Source organism: Ovis canadensis, chromosome 13, assembly GCF_042477335.2.
Source record: "Ovis canadensis isolate MfBH-ARS-UI-01 breed Bighorn chromosome 13, ARS-UI_OviCan_v2, whole genome shotgun sequence".
In the NCBI taxonomy this organism is placed as follows: Eukaryota; Metazoa; Chordata; class Mammalia; order Artiodactyla; family Bovidae; genus Ovis; species Ovis canadensis.
Window position 1 is genome coordinate 55532622 of NC_091257.1, and position 21813 is coordinate 55554434.

Sequence of the window (21813 nt, forward strand, 5' to 3'; positions counted from 1 at the left end):
GGTCGCCGCGGGCCGACGCCCGCCGGGGGCGCGGGCGCTCGCACTCCCGGCCCGGGAGCGGCTCGGGCGGTGCGAGGGCCGCCCCTGCGCTGCCCGCGGGTTCCTGGGCTGCAGACCCCGCCCACGGCTTTGTCTCCTCCCGGGGCGGCCGGCCTGAGAGGCTTTCGGCTTGGGGAGAGGCAGTCTATCGCTGTCGTGTCAGGGGTCTCGAGGGGAGAGCAGCGCCTCGGGAAGATCTCGGACAGCACTCAAGTCCGCGAAGGGCCCCTCCCTCGTTGCCTGATTGCTGGGCCAAGCCCGCCTTTGACATTTTCAGGGTTCCTGGGCGCGCTCGATCGGTGCTACGCCTCTTTGCTGTTGGTTTCTTGACGTTTCGTATTGGTCGTTTCCAGGTTTCTCCGTCCGGTTTCGATTTGGTACCCGTGCTTTCAGTTTCCAGATCGGGGAGGTTCAGGGACACACGATGCCCTGTTTTAGAACGAAGTGCCCAGTCGACCCTGGGAACTTTCTGCTTAGGCTAGTGAGGGTTTTTGTGGGGGAAGGGGGAAAGGTTGTTTGTTTAGTTTTTGTTTTGGACAGGTAGATGGGTCTCCAGGCTTCATTCAGTGTGAGATCTTGACCTTGCTTAGTTCCTGTCCGAGGAGAAACCGAAACTGATGGTTCTGATGAAATTTCCAGTACCGCCTGTTTTTCTCAAAGAGAAACTGGAAACAATGCTCATGTCCTTTGCGTTTAAAACTTTTATTAACTGTATATCTTACCTCCTTTCTGCTCTGTAGGGATAACTGCTTTAAACTTATTTTTGGTTCTATCTCTGAGTGTCATGGTTGTGTTTGATGTATTACTTTTGGATGTATCTGTTGAGTTGTAGCTGTGTTACGAGTGGTCACTTGTACAGGCCCCCGCCCCCCACGCCACCCCCTAATCAGTGCTTTTATTCTTCTACTGATAAACTATAGCGTTAAGTAATTTTGTTTTTGTTTCCTTTTTCGTCTCCTATACAGAGTACCGCTTGACCCTTCACATGTTGAGGTTAGGTATTAACTTTTCTACCCCTGCTGTCCTTAGTCCTCATGCCAAGCTTGTCGGCTGTGTTCTTTTCCTTGTTGGCATCCAGGATTAAATTGTCAGGGCTTTGGCTATACAAGTTTGTTTTAAAAGCTGAATAATCAAGTAGTATTGGTGACTATTGTCACTGTGTAGATCTAGGTTGTGTACTAGGATTCTGTTTCTTTTCTGCTACTTTTGTCTTTTTGTCTGTTGTCTGTTTTCCACTGTACATGGTTCCCCATCCAGGTCTTATATCAGATATTCTATCAAGTCCTCTTTCTAATCGGAGACTGCTTGAAGTCTGTATTTCTGCTGCTGTGGCACCTGGTTATGTAGCCTTGCTGGAAAGCTGCTTCTTGATATTATTTAAAATTTCTGCAGTTGGAGGTACTGTTTTTAATCATCTTTCTTGGTTTTTGTTCTTACTTGAGTTCTTAAGAAGTGCTGTTGTAGTATGTGAGTTTTCTAAGTCCATTCTTCCCTCGTAATCATGAGTAATCATTAGCTAGGCAGAGGTTGAGTTTGAAAATTGCTTTCCCTCAAAACTTGGAAAGCATTGTTCTTTTGATTTTTGTCATCCAAAATTGTTGATGAAAAGTTGAATGTTAATGCAGTTTATTTATTTGGCTAACACTTAAATGCAGTATTTAGTAGGTACTAGGCATTTCACCTGAGAAGGCAATGGCAACACACTCCAGTACTCTTGCCGGGAGAATCCCATGGATGGAGGAGCCTGGTAGGCTACAGTCCATGGGTCGCTAAGAGTTGGACATGACTGAGTGACTTCACTTTTACTTTTCACTTTCATGCACTGGAGAAGGAAATGGCAACCCACTCCAGTATTCTTGCCTGGAGAATCCCAGGGACAGAGGAGCCGGTTGGGCTGCCGTCTGTGGGGTTGCACAGAGTTAGACACGACTTAGCAGCAGCAGGCATTTCACAGATGAATTTATTAAATCCCCATAACAACCATGTAACTATTTCTTCTCCTCCTCCCCTGCTTCTTATTACAGATGAGAAAACTGAAGCACAGGGGCCTTACATAGTGTACTCATGGTCATGTGGTTAATGCATGTCAGAGCCTGTGTCAAAACCAGGAAGCCCATGCTCTTAATTTCTATGTTCTTTTGCTTTCACTCTTTCGTAGTTGATGTTTTTCTTTCTGAATTTTAAAAAGAGCTTTATCCTTGATAATACAAGCTTGTGTGACTGTGTACTTAGTTACAGATTTATTTATTTTTTTAATTTTAATTCCTTTTCATCAGTGCTTGGCTGACTATGAGTCTGGAGGCTTGTGTTCTGTGTTATGGGGAATGCTTTTTTATTTTTTTCCCGTTTTCCTTTTACTTCGTCCTCTGAACTCTGAATTCTGGTCCTCCTAGTTGAGTTATTTTTCTTTTCTCTCTCCTCCCCCGAGGTATAATTGACCTAGAACAAACTGCACTTTTTAAAAGTGTACAATTTAATACATTTTGACATGTGTCTATCCATGGACTCATCACCACAATCAAGGTAATGAACATCACCTCTGAGACATTCCTTCTGCTCCTTTTTTGTTCCCCCAGCTCCTTCCTCCTGTCCATCTTTGGGCAACCACTGATTTATTTCTATTGATGTTTTCATTTTCTAAAATTTTATATAAATGGAATTATACAATCGGTACTTTTTTTAAAAACCTGACTCAGTTAACTTGGTTACGTTCGTTCAGAATAGTTATTTTGAAAGTCTTCCATGTTGCTACTTGTGTCAATAGTTTCTTATTTTGGAATTGTATTCTGTGTTGTGCATATATTACATTTTGATTTCCGTTCATCGGATTGGTTTTCATTCACCCAATTGGTGAACATTTGGATTATTTCCAGTTTGTGGCTATTAAGAAAAACTGTGAACACTGGTATACAGATCTTTGTGTGGACATGCTTTCATTTCTTTAGAGAAGTGGTTGCATTGTATATTGGTGTTTGATTATTTAAAAAGAAAAAACTAGCCAGACTGTTTTCTAAGAGGCTGTACTGTTTTAATGGCAACAGCAGTGTATGAGAGGTCTGGTTGTTGCACTTCCTTGTCAGCACTGAGTGTGGTTAGTCTTTCTGGTTCTAGCCATTCTAGTGCAGTGTTATTGCAGTGAGAATTCAATTTGCATTTCCCTGATGACAAATGATGCTGAGCATCTCTTTAGGTGCTTATTTGCCTTCCATAAATCTTCTTGAGTTGGGTATATGTTCACATCTCCCCTCCTCCCCCCTTTTGAAGAACAAGGACTTTTTTTTTTTTTTTTTTTTGTCCTTTTATGAGACTTGAGGAATCTTAGTTCCCCAACCAGGTATTGAACCCAGACACACAGCAGTGAAAGCAGAGAGTCCTACCAGCGACATCCCTTTTGCCCATTATTAAGTTGGATGGATTGTCTTACTGAATTAGAGACTTTTTTTACATATTGAATTTTTTGGTAAACGTTTTCTTTTAATCTGTGATTTCCTTTTTCATGCAAAAAAGAGCAAAAGTTTTTAGTTTTAATAAAGCCTGCTTTCTTTTTTCTCTGTTACTGCTTTTTGTGTTATGTTTAAGAAATCTTTGTCAAAGTCAAGGTCACATATTTTTCTTGTTTTCTTAGAGTTTTTAAAACTATACTGTTATAAAATTATACTTCATGCTGTGCTTTTTTAGTTTTTTTTTTTTTTTAATGGTGAATCGCACTGATTTTTAAATGTTAACATGAGTCTGGTATTTCAGGTAAATAAACCCCACCTGGTCATGGTGTACTATTTTTTTTATATACATGGGAGTCAATTTGCCAAATTATTGCTATTCATATCTAGAAATTTTTCATCATTCCAGATGGAAACTCTGTACTCACCTAAATAACAATTCTCTGCCTCCCCTGCCACCTACTTTCTGTCTTGTGAATTTGCCTATTCTAAGAACTAATGTAAGTGGAATCATATATTTGTTATTTTGTGTCTGGTGCATTTCACTTTTTCATTTCGCATAATGTTTTTAGGATTCATCCTTGTTCAGCATGTATCAATTTCTTTTTTTTTTTTTTTCAGGATTTTGGAAACCTTTAGATGCCATATTTATAAGCAAACTGAGTTTCTTGTATTTTACAGCTTCATTCCTACAGTCTATGCTCTGGTCATTTTTATATGAGAGCTGACATAGGACAGAGTGCTGCCTTGTTTAACATAAGTTGGGAGTGTGTGTGTCGGTGGACTCAAATTTTTCCATTCTGCTTGTGTTTGTGAATGACCTTGAGATTGCAACAATATTAATTTGGGGTATAACAAAATTTTAGTGAGCAGATGAGTTCGCAAATTTGGAATTCATGAATAAAGACGACCAGTTGTATGTGTGCCACATAAGGTGGTTGTGTGGATTGAGTCAGTAAATCCAAGTTAACAGCTTCAAATAGGGCCTTGCACTGATTGATAAGTTAATTTTTGTAGTTTATATATCCAAGTAAAAGTGGAGATATTTTTGTGTCTGGTTCTTAGTAGCATTGCATCGTATAGAATTGTGCTGTTTGCCTGCAGTGAAATCTAGGTTTCCCACCTTGCTTTTTTCTTTCTTGGTCAGACTTGTCAATTTCGTTGATCTTGTAAAACAACTGACTTTTGATGTCATAGATTATTTGCTTGTGGCTGCACTGGGTCTTGATGCTGCGTGAGGGCTTTGTCGAGCTGTGGTGTGTGGGCTTCTCGTTGTAGTGGCTTCTGCTGTTGCAGAGCTTGGGCTTTTGGCACATGGGCTTCAGTAGTTGCAGCACAAGGGCCCAGACTTGCAGCTCACAGGTTCTAGAGCAGAGGCTCAGTAGTTGTGGCTCACAGGCTTAGTTGCTCTGTGGCACATGGGATCTTCCGGGATAAGGGCTCGAAGGTCCCCTGCATTGGCAGGTGGGTTATCCACTGTGCCACCAGGGAAGTCTAGTTTCATAGATTTTTTAAATAAAATTGTCCTTTTTATTCTGTGTCATTTTCTCTCATATTTATTTTCTTCCTTCTGCTTGCTTTATTTTGCTCTTCCAGTGTCAAGTTGGAAGGTTAGGTAATTGACTTGAGAGCTTTCTTAATACAGACATTTACAGCTATAAGTTTTCCTCTGAACACTGCTTTTGGGCTTTACAATATTAGTTTTCATGTCGTATCTTGTTTTTCATTCATCTTAAATCACTTTCTGAGTTCCCTTCTGATTTCTTCTTCATTGATTATTCGTGAGTGTGTTGTTAAATTTCCCATGTTTACAAATTTGCCAACTTTTCTCCACTTATTGAGCTCGAATTTTATTTATTTTGTTGTGGTTGAAAAACATGCTTTGTATTACTTTCTTGCTTGTAAATTCATTGAGGCTTGTTTCATGGCCCAGCGATTGGTCTATCCCAGAGAATGTTGCACATGCAGTCGAGAATGTGTATAGTCTGTTGAGTGTTCCACAGAAGTGTTACAGACTAATGCAGTGACACCTGCAAGGCTTAGCCTCTGAGATTAATGCCTGGTATCTGTTCTAACCCCAGCTGGAGGGCGGCTCCTCCCAGCTTTCTTAAACCCCACTTCTCTCCCACAGACTAGCCAGGTCCCTGATTCATTAGGTCCCTGATTCTTTTCTCGGTTCCTTTTCGCCACAACTTACACAGTTCTTGAGAATGCCCTTGGGTGTGAATTTCTCCACGTTCTGTCACAAATGAAGTGAGTTCTGAATTTTCAAAGGTTTTCTTAACTAGGTTGCTCTTTGCCTCCAGACTGTTTCCAAAGGCTTTAAATTTAAATGCTTCTGTCTCTTTCAAAAGATTCTCACTAGTTCAGCTGGGGAGCAGGTGAGCAGAAGTCCTCATGCCATCATGCTGGCGGCCCAACTCACCAGTATGCTCTCTGGGCAAGTGAAGATCAGGTTTACACATCAGCATACTATGTGTGCCCTATAGTTCTGGCTGTGGTCCTTGATGCACATTACAGGTGTTCATTAAGTTCATGATGAATCTAGTGAAATTGGAATTAATCAGGCTGACATATGAATTCAGATGACTGAGTTCAATCCTGGTCTCTGAACTTGACAGAAGTATGGCATTGGAAAGCCACTTAACCCCTCTGAGCATTTGTGTTCTCATTAGTAAGTGAGATGCTTTGTACCTCACAGGGTTGTTGTGAGGAGAGAGGAAAATAATCCACGAGTAAAAGCCCTGAGAACAATGCCTGTCCCATTTTAAGTATTCTGTAAACGTTAGTGGTAATGAGTAGTCCTTGTTGACTGACACCTTATAAAAATGGAGCTGACATGCAACGTGAAAAAATACTCAGTTCAGTTCAGTTTAGTCGCCAAGTCGTGTCCGACTCTTTGTGACCCCATGAATTGCAGCACGCCAGGCCTCCGTGTCCATCACCAACTCCCGGAGTTCACACAAACCCACGTCCATCGAATCAGTGATGCCATCCAGCCATCTCATCTTCTGTCGTCCCCTTTTCCTCCTGCCCCCAATCCCTCCCAGCATCAGAGTCTTTTCCAGTGAGTCAACTCTTTGCATAAGGTGGCTAAAGTACTGGAGTTTCAGCTTTAGCATCATTCCTTCCAAAGAAATCCCAGGGCTGATCTCCTTCAGAATGGACTGGTTGGATCTCCTTGCAGTCCAAGGGACTCTCAAGAGTCTTCTCCAACACCACAGTTCAAAAGCATCAATTCTTCAGCACTCAGCTTTCTTCACAGTCCAACTCTCACATCCATACACGACCACTGGAAAAACCATAGCCTTGACTAGATGGACCTTTGTTGGCAAAGTAATGTCTCTGCTTTTGAATATGCTGTCTAGGTTGGTCATAACTTTTCTTCCAAGGAGTAAGCGTCTTTTAATTTCATGGCTGCAGTCACCATCTGCAGTGATTTTGGAGTCCAAAAAAATAAAGTCTGACACTGTTTCCGCATCTATTTGCCATGAAGTTATGGGACCAGATGCCATGATCTTCGTTTTCTGAATGTTGAGCTTTAAGCCAACTTTTGCACTCTCCTCTTTCACTTTCATCAAGAGGCTTTTTAGTTCCTCTTCATTTTCTGCCATAAGGGTGGTGTCATCTGCATATCTGAGGTTATTGATATTTCTCCTGGTAATCTTGATTCCAGCTTGTGCCTCTTCCAGCCCAGCGTTTCTCATGATGTACTCTGCATATAAGTTAAATAAGCAGGGTGACAATATACAGCCTTGACGTACTCCTTTTCCTATTGGGAAACAGTCTGTTGTTCCATGTCCAGTTCTAACTGTTGCTTCCTGACCTGCATATAGGTTTCTCAAGAGGCAGGTCAGGTGGTCTGATATTCCCATCTCTTACAGAATTTTCCACAGTTTATTGTGATCCACACAGTCAAAGGCTTTGGCATAGTCAATAAAGCAGAAATAGATGTTTTTCTGGAACTCTCTAGCTTTTTCCATGATCCAGCGGATGTTGGCATTTGATTTCTGGTTCCTGTGCCTTTTCTAAATCAGCTTGAACATCTGGAAGTTCGCGGTTCATGTATTGCTGAAGCCTGGCTTGGAGAATTTTGAGTGTTACTTTACTAGTGTGTGAGATGAGTGCAATTGTGCGGTAGTTTGAGCATTCTTTGGCATTGCCTTTCTTTGGAATTGGAATGAAAACTGACCTTTTCCAGTCCTGTGGCCACTGCTGAGTTTTCCAAATTTGCTGGCAGATTGAGTGCAGCACTTTCACAGCATCATCTTTCAGGATTTGAAACAGCTCAATTGGAATTCCATCACCTCCACTAGCTTTGTTCGTAGTGATGCTTTCTAAGGCCCACTTGACTTCACATTCCAAGATGTCTGGCTCTAGATTAGTGATCACACCATCGTGATTATCTTGGTCTTGAAGATCTTTTTTGTACAGTTCTTCTGTGTATTCTTGCCACCTCTTCTTAATATCTTCTGCTTCTGTTAGGTCCATACCATTTCTGTCCTTTATTGAGCCCATCTTTGCATGAAATGTTCCCTTGGTATCTCTGATTTTCTTGAAGAGATCTCTAGTCTTTCCCATTCTGTTGTTTTCCTCTATTTCTTTGCATTGATCACTGAAGAAGGCTTTCTTATCTCTTCTTGCTATTCTTTGGAACGCTGCATTTAGATGCTTGTATCTTTCCTTTTCTCCTTTGCTTTTCGCTTCTCTTCTTTTCGCAGCTCTTTGTAAGGCCTCCCCAGACAGCCATTTTGCTTTTTTGCATTTCTTTTCCATGGGGATGGTCTTCATCCCTGTCTCCTATACAGTGTCACAAACCTCATTCCATAGTTCATCAGGCACTCTATCAGATCTAGGCCCTTAAATCTATTTCTCACTTCCACTGTATAATCATAAGGGATTTGATTTAGGTCATACCTGAATGGTCTAGTGGTTTTCCCTACTGTCTTCAATTTAAGTCTGAATTTGGTAATAAGGAGTTCATGATCTGAGCCACAGTCAGCTCCCGGTCTTGTTTTTGTTGACTGTATAGAGCTTCTCCATCTTTGGCTGCAAAGAATATAATCAGTCTGATTTCAGTGTTGACCCTCTGGTGATGTCCTTGTGTAGAGACTTCTCTTGTGATGTTGGAAGAGGGTGTTGGCTATGACCAGTGCATTTTCTTGGCAAAACTCTATTCGTCTTTGCCCTGCTTCATTCCGCATTTCAAGGCCAAATTTGCCTGTTACTCCAGGTGTTTCTTGACTTCCTACTTTTGCATTCTAGTCCCCTCTAATGAAAAGGACATCTTTTTTGGGTGTTAGTTCTAAAAGGTCTTGTAGGTCTTCATAGAACCGTTCAACTTCAGCTTTTTCAGCGTTACTGGTTGGGGTATAGACTTGGATTACCGTGATATTGAATGGTTTGTCTTGGAGACGAACAGAGATCATTCTGTCGTTTTTGAGATTGCATCCAAGTACTGCATTTCAGACTCTTTTGTTGACCATGATGGCTATTCCATTTCTTCTGAGGGATTCCTGCCTGCAGTAGTAGATATAATGGTTATCTGAGTTAAATTCACCCATTCCAGCCGATTTTAATTCACTGATTCCTAGAATGTCGACGTTCACCCGTGCCATCTCTTGTTTGACCACTTCCAATTTGCCTTGATTCATGGACGTGACATTCCAGGTTCCTATGCAATATTGCTCTTTACAGCATCGGACCTTGCTTCTATCACCAGTCACATCCACAGCTGGGTATTGTTTTTGCTTTGGCTCCATCCGTTCATTCTATTTGGCAACTACATCAAAATTTATGGCCTGAATTTTTAACAAGAATACTGTAATTTAAAATTTTCAGTAGCCTTGTGACCCTTTCTCCCCAAAATATCACCTGTGTTTTGTCTTTTCTGAAGTTCTGAGCTGCTTTAACGGAAATCTAAAACCAAGTTCTACAATAGGTTATCTGTCAAGAATCCACCTGCAATGCAGGAGACCCCAGTTCGATTCCTGTTTTGGGAAGATCTGCTGGAGATGGTATAGGCTACCCACTCCAGTATTCTTGGACTTCCCCTGGGGCTCAGCTGATAAAGAATCTGCCTGTAATGCAGGAGACCTGGGTTGGATCCCTGGGTTGGGATGATCCCCTGGAGAAGTGATAGGCTACCCACTTCAGTATTCTTGGGCTTCTCTTGTGGCTCAGCTGGTAAAGAATCTTCCTGCCATGTGGGAGACCTGGGTTCTATCCCTGGTTTGGGAAGATCTCCTGGAGAAGGGAACAGCTACTCACTCCAGTTTTCTGACCTGGAGAATTCCATGGACTGTATAGTCCATGGGGTTGCAAAGAGTCAGACACGACTGAGCCACTTTGATTTCACTTCAGTTTCATTAAACGGAGGGAGCTCTTATTGCAGCAGAACCTCAGGCATGAGTCCGATTTTTCTGTGTCTGCGTGTGTTGCACGCTTAGTTACCCAGTCGTGTCCAACTGTTCATGATGCTTTGGACTGTAGCCCACCAGTCTCCTTGGTACATGAGATTCTCCAGACCATAAACTGAGGTGGGTTGCCATGCCCTCCTCCAGGGCATCTTCCCGACCCAGGGATCAAACCTCCGTCTCCTGTGTCTCCTGGGTTGCAGGGGGGTTCTTTTTGCTGTTGTGAAATATGTACAGGGTTACACAAAAAATGCATCTACTTAACTATTACTGATAGTTGGGGTTTCTAACTAACATGTGAAGTGCCAGAAAGTTGTATATCGTTGACTAGAATAGCAGGTTGGTGTGGAATTTATTTTAGGAGTTTTGCATTAAAACCTGTGGAGTGTATTTTTATATAGTCACTATTTTTGTGTGGACCATCTTTACTTTTTCACATAGCTTCTTTATCATCCTGTGCAGAAACAGGCTGATCTCTTAGCTCCTTGTCTGGGATGCAGATAGCTCTTCCTCTCCTCGTGCCATGGGCCTTGGAGAAGTGGGCTTCCTGCGGGGTAGGACTGGCCTGACAGCCAGCCTTCCATCAGCCAGGGTGCTGACTGCCCTTCCTCCGCAAGCACCCTTGTCTTTTGGGAATAACGGTCTCAAGGTGCCTGGTCCTCATGGGGCCTGAGACGGTGAGCGGAGGGGAGAGTGCTAGGTTTGACCAGCTGGACTGTTCCTGCTGCTGCTGCTTCTGGATCCTCCAGAGGCTCTTACGTGAGCCCCTTGTGGGCCCGGTGCCCTCAGATTCTCCCACATCTGCATATTTGAGGCATGCCCTCTGATCAGTTTTCCACATTTCGGGCATCCCCTGTGATTTACCAGTCACCGACGGTTCTTCTCTTCGTTTTCCAGCACAGCTCTGTAGTGGTGGTGGGATGTTTTTAGTCTTTTACGTGGCCCGGGGATGGAAAGGGAAGGCTGTGATGTGTACTCAGTTTATTACTGGAAACCCCCAAAGATAATGAAAAGCCATTTGAGATGAATTGGTTTTCGTGTTCAGAGTAGCTCTCCTTGTAGCTACTCTCTGATTAAGAATCTCTCGAATCCAGCAGCAGATACACTCACATTGTATTTAATGGCCAGGCTCTTGAAGAGTGAGTTCCTTTGTTGAGAATCTTCTCCTGAAGAAAGAAACTCTAGGTTTATGTAATTAACGTGTTGAAGATATCCTTAGAACTCCCAAGAGGAAAATGTGTGTCTGTCTTGTTGGGAATGCCTGGCGCTCTTTTCTCAAAATCAGGACCTGCCTACACCTTCTTCCCTAGGCTCTGCTTTCTAGGCAGGGGAAGTGGAAACTCATCAGCTACCCTCAGCATTTGTTGAAAAGCTGCAATATAGCAAGCCAGCAGTCTACTGTTTTTATAAATAAACCTTTATTGGAATACACCTATACTCATTCATGTCCATATTGTTTAGGGGTGCTTTAATTTTATAAAGGTAGAAATGAGTCGTTGCAACTGAGGTCATAGGTCAACAAGTCAAAAATACTTAACTGTCTGACTTCTTGGGAATCATAAAGAAAGTGGGTCTGGATTCTCCTGAGTGTGGTGTCTGCTTGGTTCAGGAGGTAGGGAGGTGTGGACCTTGAGTTTGGAGCAAGTGGAGCGTCACAGCCTCCTGCCTTTATAGAGCTTGTTTTTGTTTGGGAGTCATCAAACGATCTTCCCTGATAGACCTCTAAAATTGACTCGCTTTCCTTCCGGTTCACTGCTTCTGATCAAGCCCCTCTTTCCTGATTCACAGGGTGTCTGCACAGAACTCTGATAGCCTCTTTCTTTGACACCCATTTCTCCCGATTAGAAATGCAAATTGAAGCCCAATCTCATTCCTTCCGTCTCTTGAGGATCACCACTGTCCTGAGATTGGTGTTCATCCTCCATCTGCTCTTCTCTGTGGTTTCTGTTCATCCCTGAACAATGCCTAGCACTGTTTCGTTCGTTTATAATTTTCTGGAAGTGGTGTACAGTATGTGTTTTTCTTTACTTCGCTTTTTTGGCTTAAGATACTGGTGACCATCCAGCTGGATGTTACTTTTGTAACATTTGTACTTATTGTTACTTTTGTACATTTGGAATGTACTTTTGTCAGACATTCCACTCTATGGTTGTGCCACGGTTTCATCAATCCTTTCTGTGGGCCCTGTTTTTTTTTCTCATTGACTTTTTGTCTTTATATCTTTTAAAAATAGCTTTATTGAGATATATATCATATAATTCACACGTTAAAATGATAACAGTTCAGTGCGTTTTAGTATGAATGCAGTGGTACAACCAGCACCATTACCTAATTTTAGAACAGTTTCCTCATTTCCAAAAGAAATGTTGTAACTATTTTCAGTCACTTCCTATCTCCTCCCCTCCTGTCAGCCCCCACTGCGGATTGAAGCTAACCTGTTTCTAAAGATTTGTCTGTTCTGAATCTTGTAAATAGGATCTTTTGTGGTCTTTTGTGACTGGCTTTTATTTAGCAGAATGTTTTTGAGGTTCATCCATGAGGTAGCATGTATATGATGGGTTTTTAATGATACACAATTTTTTTTTAATGATACTTTGCATGTATTATTTTTAAAGTGCCTAGCTCTTATCATTTGCTAAAGCTGTGGCAGAAAGAAAGATAATGCTTTACCACAAAAATACAGTTGAGAGCCTCCAGGAGTGAGTATAGCACAGTCCTTACCTTTTGAAGAACTTGCAGTGTAATTGGGGGTTAGAATGACAAACCAAGTAGAAAAACACAGAATAAGAAAAATTGTGACGACATGGAAGAGGAACAGTTAATTTGTTGGGGGGATGTGTTCAGCTGTGATAACACGGTGGCATTCGGTCTGAGTCTAGACTTTGGAAAATGAATAAGATGTCAGGAAGGAGTGTTGGTCAGGAGGGAGGAGGAGGAACAGAGGTGCTGAGAGATGGAAGGGCATCTTCTGGGAGCAGGGGAGGTGGGGTGGCCTGAGCAGCGTTGAGGCAGGACCGAGGGCTGGTAAGGGCCAGGCTTGTGGATCTGCACGTGCTGTGGTGGCACTGGAAGACGCAGGCAAGAGAAGACACAGCCTCGTTTGTACTTAAAGAAAACTGAGAGCATAGAGGGTGGGCTGGAGAAAAGAGAGCCCGGAAGTGGGGCAGTCCATCCAAAGGCCAGTCTTTTGGGTGAGAAGTGATGCCTGATGCTGGTAGCAGGAGTGAGAACATGTGGCATGGAGAAGCATCTTTCAGGTTAAGTTGAAATGGGCGGTAAGGAAGAGAATTCTGGGAAGGCTCCCTGGTCTCTCTCTTACACAGCTGAATGACTTGGGAAATTGGTCACTATCCCCCACATAGTCAAGAGTAACTTGTCGTGCTGGAAGCTTTAAGGAGTAAAAATAGCCTATCTTGTAACTTAAAGATGACTAAAAGTATTTTATTTCCAATTCAGAAATGAAGCACAGGTTCATACTGAGCCTAGGATATGTCAATTTCAGACTTGAACAGTCAAACCAAACTACTATTAATTATCACTTCCTCATAGCCAAAAGAATGCAATGGTGTAAAGATTCCTGTCGATGCCAGTAAGCCTAACCCCAATGATGTGGAGTTTGATAATCTGTATTTGGATATGAATGGAATCATCCACCCCTGTACGCATCCTGAAGACAAGTACGTAACCCATTTTTGTTGCTGATAGCACAAGTCACAGAGGAGTGCTATATGATATTACACTATTTGCTTGTCATTGTAGACCAGCACCAAAAAACGAGGATGAAATGATGGTTGCGATCTTTGAGTACATTGACAGACTCTTCAGTATTGTCAGACCAAGACGGCTTCTCTACATGGCAATAGATGGAGTGGTAAGTGCTCAATCAGTTAAAATCAGTTCCCCTGTGTTTGTTTTTGCTGTGTTCCCAGTGTCTAGAATGAAAGTCAGCTAAGTGAAGAATGATTGACAATAATGAGTTTGAGAAAGAAAGCCTCATCTTTCAGCCTCTCATTCAGCTGTGTTTTGTGAGTGTGCCTGTTTTGTGCCAGAGCCCGTGAGGTCCTGGGGGTGTTGGTGGCTGCCCTGGCTTTAAAGGGCTCACCACTGCAGGGGCAGAGGCAGGGGTAGACGGGTAAGGTGAGCTACCCAGGGCCTTCCCGAGCATCAGCAGCTCATGCAGGGCATTGGGGCATGGAGTGGGCAGTGCTACATGGCAGTGAGGCAATAGAGAGGAGCGTGCCTTTGTCCCATTTATTTATTTATTTTTGAGAAGTTAAAGAGTATTGAATGAAATAATTTTGAAAATCCAGAAAGCTTTGGGTCCGAGAAGATTAACTTTTCTATTTACTCAAGGAAAGAATCTTAGCTGCCTGAAAACCTAAGCTACAAGTAAAGTATAGTAAAAAAAAGTAGAGGGAGCAGGAGTGTGTCTTTCTTAGAGCAGATTACAGTTCACGTTAGCTAAGTTTCTTGCAGAAGCCCTTTCACTGTACTCCATTGTGTTTTTCTGCTGGGTCAAGGATAAGTTATGTGCACATTTGAATGTTTATAGATATGTACCCATTCTTGTCTGTACCCCTTTTTTTTGTTGTTAAAAATAATAAATGTAGATTGTAGTGCTTGAAAGAGTTAGATTAGGTGGTCTCATTTTACAGGAAAGGGAACTGTTTAAATAGCTTAGAATATGAAATAAGCTTATGCAGACAGGAGGCTTGAGAGTCCCTTCCAAACCCAGTTCAGTGCGATTGAAGTTACATTTGGTTAGAGTGATATAAGATAAAGTGTTCTCTTTCTACCCGCTGTGCTTTATTATAGAGACAGGGTGGTAATTATGGTCTTGTGAATCCCATCTGGAGCCCTTTCTTCCTTTTAGGTGTGGGCTCAGAGAAGGTATTCCTGATCCTGGCTCTGTGGCAACTACTCCCTCTTTGTGCTGAGTCTCTGAGTATAGCGAGCTTTCCATCTGGGGTGCCTGAAAGTATTGCAGCCCAGTGGAACTGTCCTGGGCCCGCCCTTGAGCTGTGCGGCCTTCAGTGCTGTGGCCTCATAGGGGGTTTGTCTTTTATTGACACGTTGCTCGTTCACCTGACTGCACTGCGCTTAAGGGTTTTGGTCCAAATTTAAGCTCTCAGGTTCTACTGTATGTGGTGAAAGGATTGTTTGGACGTATTACTTAGCTTTTCCATTTGAATGTACTATTTTTATAAGAGTAGCTGTTTCAAAATAATGTACAAATATAGTTGTAAATGTTTGAAATAGTATGTGAATATGAAATACCCATTTTCAGGCACCGCGCGCTAAAATGAACCAGCAGCGTTCAAGGAGGTTCCGAGCATCCAAAGAAGGCATGGAAGCAGCGATAGAGAAGCAGCGAGTCAGGGAAGAGATACTGGCAAAAGGTAAAGAGCATGCACCTTGGGCTTAGATGTGTTACACAAACTGTGTGGAGGGGGCAGGGCTGGTGCCTTCTTCTTACAAGTAGGTAGGGTTTTAATTTAATTAGAATCCCAGGATATCCCGGAGAAGTCTGTGTTCACTGTTAAGGAAAAGTAGGTAATAGGATCGTTTATTCCTTTAATAAGCTTGTTCGTTTCTGAACTCTGTAGTAAAAGGGAAGTGAAAGTCTCTCAGTTGTGTCCAGCTCTTGTGAACCCATGGGACTATATAGTCCCTGGAATTCTCCAGGCCAGAATACTGGAGAGAGTAGCCTTTCCCTTCTCCAGGGAATCTTCCCAACCCAGGGATTGAACCCAGGTCTCCCACATTGCAGGCAGATTCTTTACCAGCTGAGCCACCAGGGAAACTTGTGGACAAAAGGAAGGAATTATGTAGGGAGAGCAAATTGTCAGCTTCTGTCAGGGCGAGTGCAGCCCTTCGCTTCAGTTTCATCTGTCTATAAACTAGAAATACATTAAGTGCTTCTTATTGCCTTTTGCTGTGGGGGCTGTTAGGAAGCTGCAGTACTGTAAGCGTTTTCCTCCCATCAGTCTTGGTGGCTTGCTTGCTGCTTCTCCGTAGCACTCAAATCTGTATGCAGAGGCCTGGGATGATGGCACCATGTTTCTAGGCTGTCCTGGGATCGTGCACACTCACTGTGCCCAGAGCTCCCTCAGTTCAAGAAGGACCCCATTGTGGGGTCGAATGGGGTCATCTTTGCAGTCCGTCTAAGGCCTGATGGGTCCAGAGGCAGGAGTTGGCTGTGACTCAGAGAGGAGGGAGACCAGGGTGCTAATCCCCTGGGACCGCTTCTCCCAAGACCCCTGTGGGTGAGGTGAGGTGAAGCTCAGTGCCTGCAGGGTGTCTCATTCTCTGTTGTGTTACCTGAGGCAAAGCGATAGACTAGGAGAGCCACCATTGTTGGTTCAGGATGTTGTGTCTGGCAGGTGGAAAAAGGCGTAGTGTAGTCGTCTGAGGCTTGTAGTTACAGTGCATTTAATGTGTTTTAATTTGCTGGAAGTGTGCAAGTACATACATATTTTAACAGCTTGTAATTAATATTCTGATTACTGTTTGTATTTATAACAGGTTGTCTTTGCTTCTAAAGATGTCTTTTTTTCTTGAAGATGTTAGAAGTTTAAGAAAAGGCTTTTCAGTGATACAGAGGAAAAAATAGAATTTCTAAATCGTTCTAATGATATAAAGCTGTGATAAACTTGGCTTTTTAGTTTTCTCTTGGGCCCCTTCTTCTTAAGAACTGTTACTGGGATTAGATCCTCTACCCCGTGTGTGTGTGTGTGTGTGTGTGTGTGTGTGCGCGTGCTAGGTCATTAGGAAGAATGTCATTGTTTTTACATAACAATAGAGTATATTCTGTGTACCATGTGTTGTTTGACAGTCATGTTAAAGCAGCTTCATGTAATTCGAGGGGAGGAATCTTATTTTCTTCGAAAAGGGGGAACATTGTTCCTCAGGTGACAACACTTCTCTTTCTTTATATTTCAACTTTCTGTTTTTGTTGTTCTGGTCTAATATTGAGTAACTTACCTCACTGTTTATGGGGAGAACAAAGCATTGCCCCTTCTTCTCTAGGTGGCTATCTTCCTCCAGAAGAAATAAAAGAAAGATTTGACAGCAACTGTATTACACCAGTAAGTAGTCTCATACTTTGCTAGCTATTGCTAACTCTTAAATGATAGGTTAATTTATTTTTTTCTATCATTTTAGGGAACTGAGTTCATGGACAATCTTGCTAAATGCCTTCGCTATTACATAGCTGATCGTTTAAATAATGACCCTGGGTGGAAAAATTTGACAGTAAGTTTCACATTTTGGTACTTCAAAAAGATGAGGGTGACAATTTGAGTCATGTCAAAGTCATGTCCTTTGATAGGACTGATATTATTTGTCTTTTTCTCCCCCCATGAAATGCTGGTTGACTGTTAGAGGAATGAGAGGCTTCTAGGGTTATTAGAGATGGGGTGCCTTGCATGGTCCAGTGACCGGCAGCCGAATTTTCTCTCAGTGCCAATTTTGTCCTCTTACCGTCGCTGTGAAGCCATAAGATGGGACTCATGATTTAAAATACATATATATGAAAGTAATTTCTGTTGTTAGAAATCAAAATACAGCAGGATAAAAGTGATGGGGCTGCCTTTAAAGAATGGCTGTGTGCTCCTGAGTATTTAAGTAAAATTTAAGCAAAATGTTTATATAACCTTGGGTTCATAAGCCTGTTTCCCTGTTAATTAGATGTGGTACTCTGTATTTAATGGGTATCTCTTACCAATTACTCTCAGGGCTTGTGTGGCTCAGTGCTGTATACTTGAGTAGCAGCGAAGAGTAGAAACTTGTGAACTGATCTGTTTTTCTAATGGCTAAGTTTGACCCCAAAATTTCATTTTTTCTGTTTCAAGTAGTCAGTTAACTGGTGAAATAATTTTGGTGTCTAACACACACCTTATTAAGAAAAATTTCCAATTAGTAACACTATTTTAATAGAATTATCCCAGTTTATTTAAAATGTTCAGTTCTGTTGATTTTTGAGCTTGAAAACTGGGAATGAACTAAAAATGTTTAAACTGTTTTTTATAGGTTATTTTATCTGATGCTAGTGCTCCTGGTGAAGGGGAACATAAAATCATGGATTATATTAGAAGACAAAGAGGTAAAATTCATATATAAATAGTTGATTATATGTTCTATTAAAAAAAAAAGACAAGCCATTGTGTAGAAAATGTTTGGTAAAATGTGATATTCCTGTAGTATGAAATCTGTTTACATAAATATATATTTCCCTTTTCTCTAGCCCAGCCTAACCATGACCCAAACACTCATCACTGCTTATGTGGAGCAGATGGTAAGTTTCTTCTCCGGGATCTGAATCTCTTGGGTTAAACAGTAGCGAGTCCATGGATTGGTGTGTAGTAATGAATTATTCATGGCTGCCTGGAAATTCTAAAATGCCATGCTTATTTTATGTTTGAGAGAGAACTAGTATGGAGTTATTTAATCTGTGGTTAATATTCACCTATCTTGATTTTTTATTTTTTTTTCAACTTTTTAATATGGTCGTATATCTTTAAAATGGAAAGTTTCCAGGTGTTGACTTCTGAGTGGTAGTTACACTCTAGGCCCATGTTTCTGGAGGTCCTGTTCTTGGCCAAGTTTTAGGCTTTTCAGCTTTGCTCTCTGTGTGATCCTTTGGGCTTTTCTTTGCCTTACTATCTTGTGTTATGATATCTTGCCTTTGGTTACAGTAAGGGTCTTCTGGAAATGCTCACTGTTTGGTATTTTGTTGTTGTTGATTGATAGCTGATCTCATTATGCTTGGCCTTGCTACACATGAGCCCAACTTTACCATTATCAGAGAAGAATTCAAACCAAACAAACCCAAACCCTGTGGTCTTTGTAATCAATTTGGACATGATGTCAAGGACTGTGAAGGTTTGCCAAGAGAAAAGAAGGGAAAGGTAAGAATTTCAGGATGGTAGTAGCCTCATTTAATATTTTTCAGTTTTATTTTTGTGATCAAACATACATAACAAACTACCACTTTTTAGCCATGTTTAAATGTGCAGTTCAATGGCATTAAGTATATAAATGCCTCATTTTAAAAATAGATAAAAAGAAGACTGGTTGGTTTGATTTTTTTAAATCTACTTGCTCTGTTACCCTTCATAGAGATGTATCTTTCCAAACTCCATAAACACACATTCACAACCTTGCATGCAGTCAGATTCTTTCTCCTCCCTGCTTTCCTAGCACAGCTTATATCTACACGAGGCTGAGGTCTCATAGGTAATAATGCCCATTGTATGTGATTTGTTTGGTTATTCTTCTTAAAAGGAACTGTAAATCAAGTACATTAAACTTCTTGATACCTTTGAGTAACTCCTAGTTTCTCCCTATTATGAGTTCCCTTGGTTATATCCATTTAAACCATTTATATCCATTTTAAAGGATGTCTGTTTTAAGAAGATGGTACCTCTTTAAAAGATGTGCTGAGTGAAAACTGGTAAAAAGTATACATATTTACAGAGAAGGGTGAGGCATGTACATTAAAATGTTAATGTTGGTTGGGTGTAGGTCAGGGTTTGGCACAGTACACCTCTCCAGGTCCGACCTATGAGTTAAGAGGGTCTTTTGTTTTTAAAGGGTTGTAAAAATAAAACAAACCATGAAAGAATATGCAACAGAAACCATACATGTCTCCCTCCACAGGCTAAAATATTTAGTGTCTCGCCCTCTTAAAAACGAGTGTGTGCTCAGTCAGTGTCTCAATGGTAAAGAATCTGCCTGCCAGTGTAGACCCGCAGGAGACATGGGTTCAATCCCTGGGTCGGGAGGGTCACCTAGAGGAGGAAATGGCAATCCACTTCAGTGTTCTTGCCTGGGAAATCCCATGGACAAAGGAGCTAGTAAGCCCCATGGGGTCACAAAAGACTCAGACACGACTGTACATCTGAACACTCAGCCCCTGGTCTAGGTGTGATTGAGATTGTGGGTAATTTTTATTTTTAAAATGGTTTGGTAAATTCTGCTCTTATTTAATACTTGTAATGTTAAAATGGGTCTTCCTTTAGAAAAAGCTGTGCTATTTGTTTGAATGAAGAAAGTTCCAAGATTCAGAGTAGATATGTTGAGTCTTCACCCCCTTTCTTACAGCACGATGAACTGGCAGACAGCCTTCCTTGTGCAGAAGGAGAGTTTATCTTCCTTCGTCTCAGCATCCTCCGTGAGGTATGTGGCAGTGACCGTTGGCATCGGTGCGCTAATAATAAGCCAACTGCTATTTGATGGCTTTAATAACAGCATTCCTTTTTGGTCACAGTATTTGGAAAGAGAGCTCACCATGGCCAGCCTGCCGTTCACGTTTGACGTCGAGAGGAGCATCGATGACTGGGTCTTCATGTGCTTCTTTGTGGGAAACGACTTCCTTCCTCACCTGCCATCCTTAGAGATTAGGTGTGTGCGTGTGAGCTTGTTTCTTCAAGCTCCTGTTTTAGCCCTCTGGCCTCTCCATGCAGTCTGGTCCTAATGCTTGATGTTTGTTTCCTGGTGGCAGGGAAGGTGCCATTGACCGCTTGGTTAACATATACAAAAATGTGGTACACAAAACCGGGGTAAGTTCACTCTTGAATAATTTCAAAACAAAAGTGTTTGCTTTTGTAAGAAGGTCATTTTACATGTATTTTATCACTTACAGGGTTACCTTACAGAAAGTGGTTATGTCAATCTGCAGAGAGTACAGATGATCATGTTAGCAGTTGGTGAAGTTGAGGATAGCATTTTTAAAAAAAGAAAGGATGATGAGGTAAAGTGTTTCTCTTGCAGTAGCTCAATTGCTCCTGTCTCTCATAGGCTGTGATGATCCTGTGATTGTCCTCTTAACCTCTCTGAGTGCGCTGTTAAATCAATGTAGTGTATCAAATACCAGTGTGATCACCAGTGGTCAGTGCTCTGACGATTTTATAAAGGCTGTGATGCTTGCTGTGTGGAATTATGTATTGCGCCCTGTGTGAGTTGCTTTGTACCTTCTCTCTTTTTAATCTCAAGTAAGATATAAATCCAAATACCTGCCTAATCAATGGGCCATGAAATGAGGGTTCCAAAGCTAGAAGAATGCTGGAATTGAGCTGCTGGCTGCCGTGTTTTATAGGCACTGTGTATGCTCTGGACTTTGCAACTCTCTACTCTGGTGGCAGAATATAGGGGATCTGGGATGGATTGACTGCATTGCCTGAGGTAGAGGGTTGCAGCTGGTGTAAGAAATGTGGGCGTAAAAGAAGGAAATAAAGTCGCAGAGCATTTTGGAATTAGTTACGTGTGATAGGGTGAGTCTTAGCATGGGCAGTGGGGAGTTTGCTGGAGCCATTCACCCAGGTAGTGAGCCCTCTGGGGGTGGAGATAAGGTCGAAATGCGTTTCGTTTTGGAGGTGCTGCGATTGAGGGGTCACAGGACACCTGAGAGGAGAAGTCTGTGAAACCAGTCAGATGGATCCATGTGGAGCTCAGGTCAGAAGTCCTTCAGAAGGAGATTTGAGAACCATGAGCAGATGGGAGATCGTTCCTGTCTTGAGCAGAAACTTGACATCCCTGGGAGCTTATAAAGTGGGAAAGTGCCTCCATCAGGGGTCTCTGGGAGTGTGAAGGTTTCAGGAGAAGGTAAGGCTGGGGGAGGAAGCTCCTGGAGAGAGGCGAAGCTGTTGGTGCTGCCTGAGGTTGTCAGAGTGGGATGGATGGGCCCCTGGTCCTTAGGCTGGAGGGAGGGGCCACAGCCTGGAGGCAGAGTGGGCTGAAGGGAGGCCACCAATGGGTGAGAGGAGCAGAAAGGAAGCGGAGGAGACCCTTCAGCTTCTTAGTGCTACAGATCTTTATGAGCAGATTGCAACATAATATCGATTCATAACTTTCTGATCTCCTTAAAGATTAAGACATGTTATTGTATCTGACAAGATTTTGTGTTTTCCTCAGCTTTG

General features: G+C 42.1%; 1 protein-coding gene across 7 annotated transcripts in view; it reads left to right on the top strand.

Annotated features, from left to right (window-relative positions):
- XRN2 (5'-3' exoribonuclease 2) overlaps positions 1-21813 on the top strand; it is a 65663-nt gene that overhangs the window by 323 nt on the left and 43527 nt on the right. The window contains exons 1-14 of one of the 7 annotated variants that reach the window (XM_069546497.1): positions 142-1786; positions 2468-2562; positions 13445-13572; positions 13655-13766; positions 15183-15294; positions 16925-16983; positions 17060-17149; positions 17927-17999; positions 18141-18191; positions 18647-18804; positions 20000-20074; positions 20166-20299; positions 20400-20457; positions 20541-20648. In XM_069546497.1, the coding sequence (XP_069402598.1) occupies positions 13532-13572; positions 13655-13766; positions 15183-15294; positions 16925-16983; positions 17060-17149; positions 17927-17999; positions 18141-18191; positions 18647-18804; positions 20000-20074; positions 20166-20299; positions 20400-20457; positions 20541-20648 (1071 nt within the window). In that variant the 5' untranslated portion in view covers positions 142-1786; positions 2468-2562; positions 13445-13531. Of the gene's footprint in view, positions 1-141; positions 2563-13444; positions 13573-13654; positions 13767-15182; positions 15295-16924; positions 16984-17059; positions 17150-17926; positions 18000-18140; positions 18192-18646; positions 18805-19999; positions 20075-20165; positions 20300-20399; positions 20458-20540; positions 20649-21813 lie in introns of those variants that run through there. The other 6 variants (XM_069546496.1, XM_069546495.1, XM_069546501.1 and 3 more) reach the window with 6 other exon arrangements.